Genomic DNA, 15,851 nt, shown 5'->3' with positions numbered 1-15,851 from the left:
TAGATTTTTTTATTTACAAAATAAGCCGCTGGGACGTGGTTAGATTTAATTAAAAAATAGTGATTAAAATGGTAATAAATATAATTTTTCTTTCCCGGGTCATCTTTTGAGTCCCTTTCTAACCGAACCATTGGACCGTGCTTTCAAGCGCTCATGTTTGAGAGTGTCTCGTTAATGAATTTCCAGACAGCGCGGATAATGGATTGGCAGTCATTATATATATAAAATAAAATAAAAAATCAAAATCAAAATCAAACCACCCAGCTTGTCCTGTGTCCACCGTTTTGCGTTCCATTCTCGGGGAATCAACAGGCAACCGCCCACCTCCGTCAAGACTCACGGCAAACAATAAGCGATACCACTGAACCGCACGACGCCGTTTGTTACATCCTCTGCAATATCAATCATCGTCCTCTCTTTCATATTGGACCTAAGCAACAGTGAACCGAGGAGCTCGTTTTGTTTTTCGTATACAAAGACCAAAATGTTTACGGTCAAACCGGCCGGTCCTCCCAAGTCTGACATCTCCGGCGGAGTACTCAGGACATCTCCGGCTTTCTTCGGTGAAAGCAGCATAGCCCCTATTCGGAGGACTCAGTTACCGGTATTCGGTTCTCGGGTCAACAGGAACGGGCTAATCCGGGCCGTGATCAGCAGTGGCGACAAGACTTTGGAGGCTGCTAGTACCCTGGAAGGCAAAGAGAGTAATGGGTCTTTGTTGTCTTCGGGAGGAGGGATCGAAGTAAGGGCGGTGGTGACTGTGAGGAAGAAAATGAAGGAGACGATCACGGAGAAAGTAGAGGACAAGTGGGAGTTCTTTGTCAACGGATTTGGCCAGGGCATCGTCATTCAGCTTATAAGCGCAGAGATTGATCCCGGTTAGTCTCTTAGTGTTATTTCATTTAAGTTGAAGGCTTTTTTTTGTTCGGCTAGGGATCAACCGATCATAATAAGATGTCGTGCTTTCTTTCATGGGTATATATATGATCTTTTATGCAGTAAAGTGAAAGAATATGACCTGGCCTTTAGGTTTGACTGAACAACGGCTAATATGATGGTGTAAGAAAAGTAGAAATGGAAGAAGGTTAGATGTCTGAACTGGGTCCTTAGTGGGATTTTGATTCAGTTGTCTAATCTTTTAATTAACTCTTGATATACTTAATTACGTATTAATACGAGGTTCCTGAATTTTCACGCTTTATACTAGTCCATCGTTCTGTCAAGGATCTCTGATTCTAATTCTTCATTATCAAAGCTTTTTTCATTGGCTTTTATCGAGAGGGGAAATTATTGCTAACTGTATACAGAGAGTCTGGTTATCCGTTTCTCCTTTTCACCAAAAGTAAGCATATGGATGTTATCCGTCATTCCTCTTTTTCCTCTGTACATTTTTTATTTTCTGAATGAGTTGCTTTCCGTCAGTATCTATCTTCTTTTCAAAATAACGGTTGTTTAATCTGCCTTTTACAGTTACCAATTCAGGAAAGAGTGTCCAGTCCTCTGTACGGGGCTGGTTGACGAGGCCATTAAACAATTCACAAATTGTTGAATATGCTGCTAATTTCACTGTCCCGAATGACTTTGGGTGTCCTGGGGCCATTCTCGTTACAAATCTTCATGGCAAGGAGTTCTACTTATTGGAGATTGTCATTCATGGTTTTGATGGAGGCCCCATCTTCTTCCCAGCTAATACGTGGATTCATTCACGGAAAGATAATTCTGAAAGTAGAATTATTTTCAAAAATCAAGTGAGAACTTTCAAAAATCAAGGAGTTTTCAGTCGATGGTTTTGCTTAACCAATGCTCATTGTCACATTGTTGTGAACAGGCATACTTACCGTCACAAACACCTCCTGGCATTAAAGATCTTCGAAATGAAGATTTATTGAGCATCCGTGGAAATGGGAAAGGCGAGAGAAAGCCCCATGATAGGATTTATGATTATGATCTTTATAATGATTTGGGTAATCCAGACAAGGACATAGATCTTGCTAGGCCAGTTCTTGGTTGCGAAGAGAGGCCTTATCCCAGGCGCTGTAGAACTGGCCGACCTCCAACAAAATCAGGTATGCTGTTCTTGAAAGTGTCAGTGTAATTCTTTGAAATATCTTTTCTCCATATAGCTAATATTAATTATGTGTTTTGACTTGGATGGAAATGAAATAGATCCATTTTCTGAGACTAGGATCGAAAAGCCCCATCCAGTGTATGTTCCACGGGATGAAACTTTTGAGGAGATTAAGCAGGATACTTTCTCCACTGGAAGGTTGAAAGCTGTTCTCCACAATCTTATACCATCCATTGCTGCTACTTTGTCAAGTTCAGACATATCTTTTAAGTGCTTTTCTGATATCGACAAGCTATATAATGATGGTGTTATCTTGAAAGATGATGAGAATAAAAATGTAGTTGAGAATCTATTGCTGGGTAGGATGGTGAAACAGGTTATGAGCGTGGGCCAAAGGTTGTTGAAGTATGAAACGCCAGCCATTATAAAAAGTTAGTATTCATACCTGTATTCTTTCCAGTTTTATAAAATAATTTATTCTTGAGGCTCATATCTTACAATTATGTTACAGAAGCTCTTGTCAGTTTTCATTCCACATCTAATCATCTACTCAAAAAGAAAGTGTTGTTGGTTCTAAAGCTCATTCTTTCTTGCAACTTATGAGGTTACTGTTTTCAGGAGATAGATTTGCTTGGCTGCGAGACAATGAGTTTTCACGTCAGACTTTAGCTGGACTCAATCCAGTGAACATTGAGATTTTGAAGGTAATACTAACACAGTTTATTATCAATTATTTTGTTGAATTCACGTTCATCGGTCATGTATAGGGAGTCCTTGAGTTGATCATATTTGCAGGAATTTCCAATTCTCAGCGAGCTAGACCCTGCTGTCTATGGTCCTCCAGAGTCGGCTCTCACAAAGGAATTGATAGAGCAAGAACTCAATGGATTGAGTGTAGAAAAGGTATCAATATCTACTTGCATTATTATATATGGTTTTATATCTTCTCTTGCTTAGTATATACCTTGATTAATTTGGTAAAATTCATATGAGGCATGCCTGTTAGTTTTGACTCCGAAGAAAAGGGATACTTAGATTTCTATGTGCAACTTCTGTTTTCTGTTTGGCAAAGTGCCTAATTTTATCCACAACCACATCCCCTTTGGTGCACTTCAAATGTGATATGAATGAAAATGATTTTGTCGACCTGGTGGCATATCTATCCAGTAAATTCACGTCTTTATATTTATAGTGTTTTACCAAACTTTTTCTGTATCATCCGGCTTTCACATTTTGTTTGTCATTATTTTACTCAAATCCTTGAAAGACAACGAAATACAGTTGCAGAAGTCCGAAAGGTATAAACTGCAGAGGCATTTACTTACTTTCAAAGTATCTCTGCATCATCTGCCTCTCTAACTCTGCCTATTTGACATTTGATGATACAGGCTATTGAGGAAAAGAGACTGTTTATACTTGATTACCATGACATGCTTTTACCATTCATCAAGAAGATTAACTCCTTGCCTGGAAGGAAATCTTATGCTTCTAGGACAATTTTTTTCTATACCAAGACTGGTTTGCTGAGGCCTATAGCTATCGAGCTTTCGCTTCCTCCAGCGCCTTCCTCACCTCAAAATAAACGTGTTTACACTCATGGGCATGATGCTACCATGCATTGGACTTGGAAGCTAGCCAAAGCTCATGTTTGCTCAAATGATGCTGGTGTCCATCAACTAGTGAATCACTGGTAAAAAGATGAAATATACTATCTTTTAGACTGTATCATATTGAACTACTTTTTATCACATTAAGATTATGTAGGAGCCTAGAATATAACTGAAGTTGAGAACACATTATCTGGATTAGAAGCCTTTTTCAGAACAAAGAAAATGGTTCATTCACGCAGGCCAAGTTACATGCTTTATAAAGGTAAGACAAGGCTACTAATTTTTTGATAATTTATTCAGGTTGAGGACTCATGCTTGCATGGAACCTTATATAATTGCAACTCATAGGCAGCTCAGCTCAATGCACCCCATTTACAAGCTGCTTCACCCCCATATGCGCTACACCTTAGAAATTAATGCACTCGCTCGGCAAAGTTTGATAAATGGAGGGGGAATAATTGAGGCTTGTTTCAGTCCGGGAAATTATGCCATGGAGCTTAGCTCTGCAGCCTACAAGAGTTTGTGGCGATTTGACATGGAGGCATTGCCAGCGGATCTTCTTAGGAGGTATGGTTCTCATGCGGTAAATGCATTCAAAACTAAATTTGTTGACTGTCTTTAAACACCATTCCCTCTAGTGTCCTAGTCTGTACGCTCTATCACCATTTCTGAACCTTTTCTACCCTGGGATCGCCACTGGTGCTCCACTCTGGTAGAGAGGACAGCATAATCAATACTTGTCTGTTTTTTTTTTTTTTTTCTTCAGAGGCATGGCAGTGGAGGATCCTTCGATGCCATGTGGTGTGAGACTTGTAATTGAAGACTACCCTTATGCTGCGGATGGCCTACTCATATGGTCCGCAACTCAAGAATGGGTGGAAAATTATGTGAACCATTTCTACACTCAGCCAAATTCTGTCACATCTGATCTTGAGCTGCAAGCCTGGTGGAATGAAATCAAGAACAAGGGTCACTATGACAAAAGGAATGAACCCTGGTGGCCTAAATTGAATACCAAGGAGGACTTATCCCGCATTCTTACCTCAATGATTTGGATTGCTTCAGGTCAGCATGCAGCTATCAACTTTGGGCAGTATCCTTTTGGAGGATATGTCCCTAACCGTCCTACCCTTACGAGAAGACTCATTCCACAAGAAAATGACCCTGATTATGAGAAGTTTATTCATAACCCTCAGCACACTTTCCTGTCTTCTCTGGCAACTCAACTTCAAGCAACCAAAGTAATGGCAGTTCAAGACACCCTGTCGACGCACTCTCCAGATGAAGAGTACTTGGGTCAGGTGAATCGGCTACACAGCCATTGGATCAATGACAATGAAGTTTTAAAATTGTTCAAGAAATTCTCTGCTAGATTAGAGGAGATAGAGGAGATAATAAATGCAAGGAACAAAGACAATCGTCTCAGAAATAGAAGTGGTGCAGGTATTCCTCCCTACGAGCTGCTCCTTCCATCATCAGGTCCTGGAGTCACGGGTCGTGGAATCCCGAATAGCATTTCCATCTGATGGATTTAGCTGATGCGAAGTTTTTGTAGGGTTCTCATGTCACTATAGTTGGCGCCATACTTGGTGCTCACCATTGCTTTGTCAGAAAAACAAAAGCCTTACAATGTAGGCGTCCTTTAAAAACATTCTCCACGTTCAGCAATGGCCCCGTTCTATTTAGTAGTGTTTTTGTAAGTTCTGAATGGTCCGTACTTGTTACTGAAGATGGTGTGAACTGTACAAATACATTTGTATAAACGAAAAATTTGGTCTACCAACTCCATTTTCTGCCATTTTTTTTTTGTAGAGAATTACAAGTTTGAATGCCTCGTTTGATTGTTTTTGCAGATGACATGATTTGAGATTTAAGTTAAAAATTAAATAAAATATTATTAGAATATAATTTTTTAATATAATTTTTATTTTGAAATTTGAAAAAATTAAATTGTTTATTTTATTTTATATAAAAAAATTTTTAAAAAATATAATAATTAAATAAGATAAAATAATATGAATTGATAGCGTCTACCGTAACCTTGCAAGGCTGCCGCATGTTTAATAAAAATCAAGTTAATTTATATTAATTGGTTTTTACAATATTTTAGAAAAAATAAATAGAGAGAGCAAGACCTTGATTTGACCCCTGCTCATCTGAAAAATGAGCCCAGTCATAACTTTTCTTTTTCTTTTCTTTCCCCATTTGGGCTCAGACTACATCAACGCTGCTCGGTCCACATGGCCATTACAATAAAAAGAAATGTGGTGTATGGAACAGAAATATTTAGGAATTAAAAAAAGTATTTTTTAATAATATTATAAATTTTTTTTTATTTTTTTTAAATATTTATAATGATTAAAAAAATACATTAAAAAAAAAAAGTGAAATATTCTTCGGACTACTTTTTCACGCTGTAGTGCCGATAAATAAAATTATTCTTATTTTTTACGTTATCATTTTCATTCGCACATGGAAATGTAACATGTTTAGTGGCTTCACAATGTATTGCAATTCGAAAATTAAAAAAATTTAGAATAAATAACAAATATTTTTTTATTTGATAAAAGTCTTGAAAAATGATATCTTATAATTCAAGTCTTAACGTATCAATAAATGAAGAGCTTTATCTTCTATTCCGATTTGCAAGTAGAACTCCTTTAATCAACAGTCAAACACTCAAACTACAGCAAAAGTCATTGAAAATTGAACTGAAGTGATTTTCTGGAACATAAACCTTATGAAACGATCCGAGACTTACGGTGAGGTTAATTTGAACTAATCACACACTAAAGCCCATTTAGATATGAGATGGATTGAGATAGTTTGTGAATAATAATAAAAAATTAATTAAAATTAGATAATTGAGATCGTCAATGCCATGTATGGGAAAAAAACGTTAAAGCCAATCTTTAACGAAAGCTCAGAGCTCCGAAGTCCGAAGTCGTGTTCCAATCCTGGTCGTCCATCAAAATTATTCTCTCAAAACTTACGAACTTTGACTGAAATTTTGTCCAAACCAATTTCATGGGCCATAATTTGAAGACAACTGGTTGTTTTGTGTTCCCAACAATCAGGGACAAGACGAGCTTGGAGAAACAGAGATCCGACCAGAACTAGTACCATTTTGTCTAGGTGATATTTGTCTGTTCCTCGTCATTCCCATTTTGTCGGTTGTTGCTTTTGTGTCATTGTGTGTGTATGAGGGTCATTGTGCACAATTTTCCATCCCATAGAGGCTGGAAAAGCATAGGAAACCTCAGATATTTGCAAATCCCATTCCCAAAACCACCTCCAATATCTTGGCCGGGTCTCTAGCATTATCGTCCAAAAGGATATTTGATAGTTCTCCAATCTATGTATTAGGAATTCCAATTAAGCGCTTGTTTCATGGCTGATCTTCATGTTGTGCACGCAGAAAACCCTCCCGCCCAAACCCCACTTCTCAATTCAAACCAAAACCACATTCCTCCCCAAGAACCACGACAGCAACAACAACAACAACAAAACGAAGAGACCCATTTAGATCAGACACTCAAAAAGTTGGAAAAGTTTCTCACTTTCCTCGGGTTTAAGCAGTCGTCTTGGAGGAGCTCAGCTCTGTCTTGGACTGCTTTCGTGCTCATAAGTGTGGCACTCCCTGTTGTGGTGCTCGAGCTCTCCGACTGTTCGGGGTGCGAGATGTACCAGATTAAGGCTTTCGAACTGGACATCGTGGCCTCGCAGGCGTGCCTCGCTGCTGTCTCTTTGCTCTGCATTTCCCACAATCTCCGCAAGTATGGGATTCGAAAGTTCCTCTTCGTTGACCGATCCAATGGCCAAATGTCACGCTTTCATGACGTTTACGTTAGGCAGATTTTGGTGAGCATTTACCAACATCTATGAATGCGTTTTGCTTTTGCTTTTGCTTGTCTGATGTGCTTGAAAATTTGATAATCCATGCAGATTTGGTATCCCATGATCAACATTCATTATAATTCCCTAAATATGTATGATTAGATGGATTTTGGTGATCATAAATCGAGGTCTATAATAACGAGTATGAATGCATTATAACAAATGAAAAAAGATAATATTTTGTGAGAGTGGCAGGGGCGTCTGTTGTACGATCATAATGTGCTTACCAAAATTACCATGATTTCCTTTCTATTCAAATCCTCAAAAGAAGCGCATAGCACATGCACTCATGTAGGTATTAAGTCTCTAGTAAGGTCATCCCTTTTTTAACACTTTCCTTCTCTAAAGGCACTACTCTGAATAGGACATAGATGTATCTTCTCAAGAGTATGCGAGTAGTTTGTGCTTGGGATGATTTCGTCTCTGAATTTGAAGCCAGATTTACCTCTTCAGGTTTGTCATACGATTCAAATTTATGAATCTTAAGATGTGCTGAGATAATTTATTGGGATAGTCTGGTTTCTTTACGCTAGCTCATTTATTGCACCCTGCCACATGCCATTCTGAAGACTGCATGTGCAGTCATCCCCTTTTATATGTACATCATGAATCATGGGGTTTCTCTGAATTTAATCCCAAATTTACTTCTAGAGTGTTTTCACAAGACTCTGATTTATGATGAACTGAATTCATTTATTGGGATATAATAGGCTTCTTTGCGCCTCCTCATATATTGGGCACTGCCATGTGTCGCTCTGAAGACTGCACGGGAAGTCATCCGCATGTTGTATGTAAATCATGAATCATGGTGGCAGTCAGTTGCTATTTTATTAGCTTTGATTATACCCTGGACTTATGTGAGTATGATCTCTCTATCAGCCAGCGTTTTGTTTCATATGGTCTGCAATCTGCAAGTTATCCACTTTGATGATTACGGGAAGCTCTTGGAAAGAGAATCAGATGTCTTGGTTTTTATGGAGGAGCACATCCGTTTGCGGTATCATCTGTCTAAGATAAGCCATAGATTCCGAATTTATCTTCTTCTAGGGTTCTTTGTCGTCACAGCAAGTCAATTTGTGACCCTACTGCGGACCACAGCATATAGTGGAATAATTACTATAATAAATGGCGGCCATTTTGCAGTAAGTTGGTTCCTATTTTTCACTCTATAAGCTTATCACATGTAGAAACAAAATTATATGTTAAATGGCAACAGTAGCTCCTACGTCCACACTGAATCCATATCATTTTTCTTATTTTCTTCATACCCATCTATTAAAAAATTTAGTTGTTAAATACATTCAAGCATTTTTTCCTTCAATTTTTCAGGTGTCCACAATTGTTCAGGTTGTTGGGATTATTATTTGCTTGCATGCAGCCACAAAAATTTCCCATAGAGCTCAAGGTATTGCATCTCTTGCAAGCAGGTGGCATGCTTTGCTAACATGCAGTTCAACAGATTCATTGCATAACAGAGTTTCCAACAATGTGGGGAACTTGGAGGCTGCAATTAATTTGGACTCCATGGAAATAAATTACTCTGAAAGTGATTTGGACTCGTCGGATTATGTTCCAATTCCTATTAATGCTCAACTGGCTTCCTATATGTCCTCATATCACAAAAGACAAGCCTTTGGTATGAAATTCATGCATCCTCTTTTAATATTACATCTGTTTTTCTTTCTGTACAATTTCTTTTAGTCAGTCAGAGATCAAGTAATCATGCTTATTGCTCAGGATAATTAAATTACGCAGATGATACGATTTCTCTTCTCATACATGAGTAGTAAGTTTCTTGAAGTTGGTTCCCATAATAACTGCTTACAGATGACACGATCCGCCATATAACAAGAAACTAATCAACTAATAAATGCATTGGATGTAGACTGCTTTCTAGAATTAACTGTAATGCTAAATGCCATAGCTACTTTCCATTGCTTCTGATTTAACCTAAAGTTGATATGAATGTTGTATGTAGTTGTGTTTATATTCTCTGCAATAGGCGTTGAATCATGTTTTATTTCTTGTTGGTGTGCTCAGTAGTTGAAATTGATCAGCTTCCACAATTGAAATCTGCTGCACCAATTACTTAAAAAAAAAACTGCAAACCTGATGACTTCATCAGACACACTTAGAATTTATTTGCCAATAATTTATTAATATCAGTAGGAGTAGCCAAGTACACTGGATGTATACAAGAGAAAACATCTAACTAGGAAGAAGAAATATTATAAGGAAATCATGAACATTAAGCCCATTAAAATCTAAAGCTATTGCACAGAAAAAAGTGTTGAAAAAGAATCTTCTGAGTTCCTCTAGCAAGTGTTCCTTATCTCGACGCACTGATATTTTTAAAGCTGTAAATTGAAAAATAGTTTGTAATTCATGAATGCGGTACGTTGGTTAAGATGTTCATGAGCAAAATAAGCCCACTTGTCGCCTTTTACCTCCTGGAAGCTTCCTTGCAACTTTTGAGGACTTTGCAACAATACTCTCACTTTTTAAGTGTAGTTGTAGCTTTCATTTGTTCCAAATGAACATATCAAACAAAAGCGAGCAGTATGAGACCTTCTCTGGGCTACACTATTTGCATCACTGTGTAAACCCAACGCATTGTCTAGAGCACACTACACAATAATCAAATCACATAATTTGGCTGCACTAGCGTGTGATACTGTCAAATCACATGGTTAACAGTAAAGATAGCTTATAGAAAAAAGCTTAATGCAACTTAATTACTACTTACAGAACACCCCCAAAGGTTAAAACTGGTTATGTTTTCCAATGAAATGCTTAGGTTGTGTAAGGATCCCTTTCTTATCTACATTGAAGTTGTCCCATTCAAATGCATTTACTTTCAGGGGAAAAAAAGTCAGTGGAATATAGAATATTATTGTAAAACTAAGAGCTCTCACGTTTGAAAAGTGTACATACATATGACAATCTCCTAAAAAGAAAGTAAAAAACGTAAGAGAAACAAGAAACAGTCCCTGGTGGAGCTTTCATCTCTGGCAGCTGAATTCTTTCCGTTCATGTGTCCTGTTTTGCTTTTACGATGACTGGCTGCGCATGAATCTAAATGTGGAAATAGCTCTGGTATTTTACTTATATAGACTAAACATTGTTTCAGTTAACATCTGGTATATATGCAATACTGTTGACCTTTTTGTATATTGCATTTAGTCCACACTTATCTCGGGTATTGTAATGCAGTAACTTATTTGCAGACAAATCCTGGAGGAATCACGATATTTGGTTGGACGGTTGATAGGGCCCTCCTCAACACACTATTTTTCATCGAACTGTCTCTGGTAACCTTTTTGCTCGGCAAGACAGTAGTTTTCACTTCAAACTGAGTAAAGATTCCATAACGCCACGGTTGCTCCTCGGATCTTCCACTCTCGAGTGTCAACATTAGCGCCAGGAAAGTAGTCGAGGAAACTGTGAAGCCATTGCAGGGGCTACCTCAGATCTTCTGGATAAAGCTTACCTGGTGCTACACATAGAATTCCAAATTTTTGTTGCGATATCTTAACATTCATCTGAAGTGGTTAATGCAAAGACCTTGATCCTTTGGATGAAACATGGTGACTGGTGTCATAGGTAACTACTGTTCATTAGAGCGAGACAGCCGTTGCCTGTTGGAATCATCTCTCTCAAATTTCTGTTTTGTAAGATTTGTACTCCCACCAGCACAAAGGTTTCCCTGACCTACCAGAACTCCAACTTCAGACCTGTGATTTAGGCTTCAGCATGTCTTTTCAATTTTATTTAATGTAATATTTGTTTCTAAAAATTTATTCTGTTTCTTGGCTTAAGAATCGTTTTTTTATCTTGACTAAATTCTAAGAGAATGATCAGTTTTCACGAAAGTTACTCGTGGTAATTGCCACGTTATCTAGCATCCCAATCATTCGGATTTAGAAAGCTTTCCAACCAGAGCACGCTACTAGAGTTTTCTATTTACATGATGAATTAAATAGAATTTTTCTAATTTATATTGATGGTAAAACCCAGATTTGGTTTAAATCTTTCTTGTTGAACTCATTGTCGATTGGCCTAAAATGCTGATTGATTATCCTTTTTATTTTACAGTCTTTGGATGAATAAAAACCAATTGCTAAAATCACAAGTTGTGTCTGAGAATAAATGCTAGATAAAATCTCATTAAAACCCCAAATCTCTAGATGTTGATGGGTTTTAGAATCTCTAGTGCGCAGCATGCATGCTATTGGAGATGAATCCATTCATTTATTGTAAAATACGAAGCATCATTATATCTTTTAAGAAAACTAGATTACCAAGCATAGCATGTTTTAATTAAACAGATGCTATCAGTTTTTAGTAAAATTAAAAAATGTGCAAAAAATAAAGAGGATTCTTTTTTTAAAGAAGCTGCATTCCTGGGGGAAGCTGTCTTGTACAGCAACTACAACCCTAAACAATCTATAGGATCGAACAAAGCGAAATGGCGATTGATGAATAGGTTACAGAACGGACAAGGGCTAAAGATTTACAAGAACATTAATTTAAGGTCAGATAATGCATCATCATCATCCAGCTCGTAACCAACATCACTAACTTCATTTTAAAGCCCTCATTGCACTGAACATGCTACAAGAAAAAGAAATTGATCATGTGCACACGACAGCAAACGTGTGGGGGTTCTGCCAGCCTGCTTTATTTCCTTAGGAACAACGACAGCATTCATAAAGAAACAGGAGAGACTATCGAGGGTCGGTTGAATAACAATATTCAGAAAGAAACTTAAAAAATTAGTTTATTAACAATTTACAGGCAATTTTTACGCCATTCTTCATAAAGACGTGCGAGCATCAAGCATGTAAGCCAAGCCGGATGCAGCTACGTAGCCATAAACCCCACTGCGGAGGGGGGGGCCCAAAGCTGATGTCAGAAAATACGGTCAAATTTTAAAAAAAAATTAAATCTGACATGTTTTGGTAAGATATGAGAATGGCCGAAATGGTGAAGATTCTACATCATTGAGCAACAACAGAAAACGAGGAGAGAATCCATTTTCATTTTCAACAACTATAAACAACAAAAATATCCTATTTCAATTCTACTTTTGGTCGCGGGGTAGCAGCAGCTTTCTCAGCCACCAAATTTGCATATTACAAAATTATTTGGTGCCAACCGACAGAAACAATCGCTGGATAAACTTAAGATTTACTCACGATAAGTGATTCTCAAGTAAAACATTGAAACGGATTTCCTCATAATTCATAAAATAGTTACTGTAGTAATATCATTAAGCTACCTAAAAGGAGCAGATAGAGCAACTCACCACCACCAAAAGGAGACTTTAAGTAAAATAAAATAAAATAAAAGTCACTAACAGGGGCAAAAGGTTCTCAACCAGATCCTGCAACCTCTTGGACACCAGTTACGATACAATGATAGAGTTCACTTTTCTAAACTACTTACAACTACTAAATCTGCCTTTATCCAGTAATTTTTCCATATCCAGTAAACCCATTCTTCCAGCTGGGCCTATAATACTTTAGTAATTAATGGCTTAATGCTACTAACCATCCCTTCTATTATTATTATCATTCTCCAACCATTCCATAATGTGGTATTAAATTATTGAAGACTATTTGCTGTGTTCCACTCGTGAGCCAATCATATGATGTCATGTCAAGGGATCATGAGAGAATAATAATAAAAAATGATTTTCATAATAATTAGATAAAATAATAATAATAATTAGATCACATGTGAGCTACAAAAGATGTCAACAGCTAACAAAGAAATCTGAATAAACTAAGTTACATCAAATTGAAAAAAAAAAAAAAAAACACAACGATCAGCACAGCTATGCACAAGATGGGGATTGAAAAGGATCCTACATAGTAATATCATTTAATAATTCTAGTAAAATTGGGAATAGCAGTCAAGGAAAATAAAAATTGTGCTTTATAATTTGTAAGTTATCAGATTGAAACTATAATACCCTCCTTTATTTACTAGATCCACAGGTTACTCCCATATTTGAAATTCTAACCGATCAAGCAAGTTCTATCCCATCCTAGCATTCAGACTCATACATCAACTTTTGCAATGCATCTATAGCAGTTTATACTTGTAATGATAACATACCTTGTCAAGATGCTAAACTATTTTCTTTAATTTAAATATTCCACTTAAGGGAAAAAAATAAGAAGAAAATGAAATGATTGTGGAAAAAGCTTCTTAGTGGGAAGTCGATAATTAGATAACATGGTTCATTTTCGCAAAAGGTGAAAACTAAATATAACCAACCAAAAGGCACGTTACACCTAGCATCAAATTCTGGATAGAATCTCTCACCATCTTTTGATCTTGCTTTTATTCAACTAATTCAATTAATGAAAGTCTATTAGTACAGTCAACTATTTGACAAGTAACCATCGTGTTCAATTTTACGAGCAGACAGTGTCAATCTGCATTCAACCCCAGAATTCTCAAGTGTACATCAAACCAACACATACATTAAATTTGTTTTTGAATATCTTAAAAAATAAGGGACAATAAATTATGACACTAGGATAACGCATTATAACAAAGGTTTGCATTGTACCTTAAACGAGCCAGAAGGAACACCTAATTGAAGATCTATAAATTCCAGTGTACACAGGAAACCTCCTCAACCTGCTTGCTTTGATGCTGCAGTGACATTCGCAGACAAATGTCATAAAACTTCCGGGACTAGTTAAAGCTTGAATCATTCTAACACCATCAGTACAAAGAGAATAACAGGGGACAGAGCCAAGAATTCGTTCAGTTCCATGCCTTCTTAAGGATGTGTAGAGTTAATCAGAACAGAACAGGATTGCAATTGTAGAGTTAATCATCACTTAAATGCCAGTGCCAGTGCAATTTTAAATACTAAGCCTCGGTTTGGATTAGAAACTCATCTCATTATTACAAATTTTCCAAATTTTTGCACAAAATATAATAAACAATTCAACTTTTTCAAATCTCAAAACAATAATAATATTAAAAAATAATATTCTTACAATATTTTATTCAAGTTATCTCAAACTATCTCAACTCATCTCTGAATCCAAACAGGGCCTAAATCACACCTAAGAGAACACTAATACAGTGGAAAAATGTTAAAAGAGCCCATTCCTAGGGTATACACGCATTGTAATGTTTAGTTGCCTTCTAAAAATGACTCAGTTTAGAACTCTCCAGCATAGACTAACATAATCTTCATTATTTAGTTGCCTTCAAAAAATGACTCATGCTTGAACCTAAAAAAAATTAGCACTTTTACAATGCCAGGTCTCTAGCTTGCCTTCTCGTATTTCAATTCTTCCAATGCACGTAAGCACGCCTTGTAAAATACGGGTACATGAAGATGATTTTATGAAAGAAAAGACTCAAAATGCCACAGTTGGAACAACCAAAACCTTAATCTCGGGAATGAAATCCATTATAATGAGTATGAAGCTCAGTAGCAGTAATCCTTTAATGAAAGCAGCAGCAGCACATTCAGAACAAAACACACAGAAGCATTTAATGCATTTTCGACATGGTTAACAATCCCTCGCACAGCAAAAACGGTTGCTAACCCTAGAAAATATTCCACCACCAACCAACAATTAATGCAGGTTGAGTAATGGAAAGTAACCACCCACCATGGCAACTGAACCTACATACACCAAATCAGTGTATGCTACTATTTCAAATCATAAAGGTTATCCCTCATGGATGGAAAACATAACCCTGATCCATGGAAGCATTACAAGACATCAAGTGGATAAATTACCTTGAAGCATTATGATTACTGACAGTTACTTCGTCAATGGAAAGCAAAGAGCATCCCCTCCACTTCACACCAATCAAACCGTCTCTTGCAAACACAATGTGATAATTAAAAGAAAAAAAAAAGATAGAACTGATAGCTGGGAAATTCCATACTTTTATAATATTCAAAAAAATTCAAAAGAAATGTTTACAATGTAGCAAAGAGAATATGTTACACAAGTTTCTGCTGAAACTTCTTTTTTCAGAAGAAAGGCAGTCATGCCACACCTTGCAAAGCAAGCAATGATGACCAAAGCTGGAGAACAAAGTTAACCTGCAATAAGTCTGGTTGACAGGAAGCTATAAGAGTGTCCACCCAAATCACTGAATAGTGCCTGCTAAAAAACAGCACGAATGATCTCCCAACAAACAGTTTTTGTAACTTCGTTTCAATGCATGTCTTCTCACCTCAACCACATTACTAGTCAGCGTTCAACAAAACAAAAGCAAGGAGATCA

At 37.0% G+C, this 15,851-nt stretch overlaps 2 protein-coding genes and 1 long non-coding RNA gene across 4 annotated transcripts; 2 read left to right on the top strand and 1 right to left on the bottom strand.

Annotated features, from left to right (window-relative positions):
* Positions 1-255: 255 nt before the first annotated feature.
* On the top strand, positions 256-5,461 carry LOC109013393 (lipoxygenase 6, chloroplastic). Its single transcript, XM_018995462.2, has 9 exons — positions 256-878; positions 1,471-1,748; positions 1,829-2,066; positions 2,167-2,499; positions 2,687-2,772; positions 2,864-2,971; positions 3,457-3,758; positions 3,979-4,245; positions 4,445-5,461. The coding sequence occupies exons 1-9, from the start codon at positions 485-487 to the stop codon at positions 5,202-5,204; spliced, it is 2,766 nt and encodes a 921-aa protein (XP_018851007.2). The 5' UTR covers positions 256-484; the 3' UTR covers positions 5,205-5,461.
* A 1,303-nt stretch (positions 5,462-6,764) lies between these two features.
* Positions 6,765-11,447, top strand: LOC109019642. 2 transcript variants are annotated; one of them, XM_019001987.2, is made up of 4 exons: positions 6,765-7,539; positions 8,286-8,717; positions 8,905-9,211; positions 10,789-11,447. In XM_019001987.2, exons 1-4 carry the CDS (start codon positions 7,069-7,071, stop codon positions 10,929-10,931), a joined length of 1,353 nt encoding a protein of 450 aa, XP_018857532.1. In that variant the 5' UTR covers positions 6,765-7,068; the 3' UTR covers positions 10,932-11,447. The 2 variants fall into 2 exon arrangements, with proteins under 2 accessions (XP_018857532.1, XP_018857546.1); XM_019002001.2 differs by having other exon boundaries at positions 10,803-10,926.
* Positions 11,448-12,087: 640 nt separating this feature from the next.
* On the bottom strand, positions 12,088-15,845 carry LOC118346316. Its single transcript, XR_004799645.1, has 3 exons — positions 15,356-15,845; positions 14,159-14,244; positions 12,088-12,480 (listed from the first exon to the last, which is right to left on the bottom strand). It is a non-coding gene; the product is annotated as an uncharacterized LOC118346316 (long non-coding RNA).
* Between the last annotated feature and the right edge of the window lie 6 nt (positions 15,846-15,851).

Source organism: Juglans regia, unplaced genomic scaffold (assembly GCF_001411555.2).
Source record: "Juglans regia cultivar Chandler unplaced genomic scaffold, Walnut 2.0 Scaffold_746, whole genome shotgun sequence".
In the NCBI taxonomy this organism is placed as follows: Eukaryota; Viridiplantae; Streptophyta; class Magnoliopsida; order Fagales; family Juglandaceae; genus Juglans; species Juglans regia.
This window is presented reverse-complemented; position numbering and strand designations above follow the sequence as displayed.

Bases quoted from the DNA above. Each gene is read 5' to 3' on its own strand.
- LOC109013393 (XM_018995462.2), top strand. From the start codon at position 485: ATGTTTACGGTCAAACCGGCCGGTCCTCCCAAGTCTGACATCTCCGGC. The intron at 1,749-1,828 runs GTGAGAACTTTC...TGTTGTGAACAG, and splicing joins GAATTATTTTCAAAAATCAA to GCATACTTACCGTCACAAAC. The intron at 2,067-2,166 runs GTATGCTGTTCT...GAAATGAAATAG, and splicing joins CCGACCTCCAACAAAATCAG to ATCCATTTTCTGAGACTAGG.
- LOC109019642 (XM_019001987.2), top strand. From the start codon at position 7,069: ATGGCTGATCTTCATGTTGTGCACGCAGAAAACCCTCCCGCCCAAACC. The intron at 7,540-8,285 runs GTGAGCATTTAC...GGGATATAATAG, and splicing joins TTTACGTTAGGCAGATTTTG to GCTTCTTTGCGCCTCCTCAT. The intron at 9,212-10,788 runs GTATGAAATTCA...ATTGTAATGCAG, and splicing joins TCACAAAAGACAAGCCTTTG to TAACTTATTTGCAGACAAAT.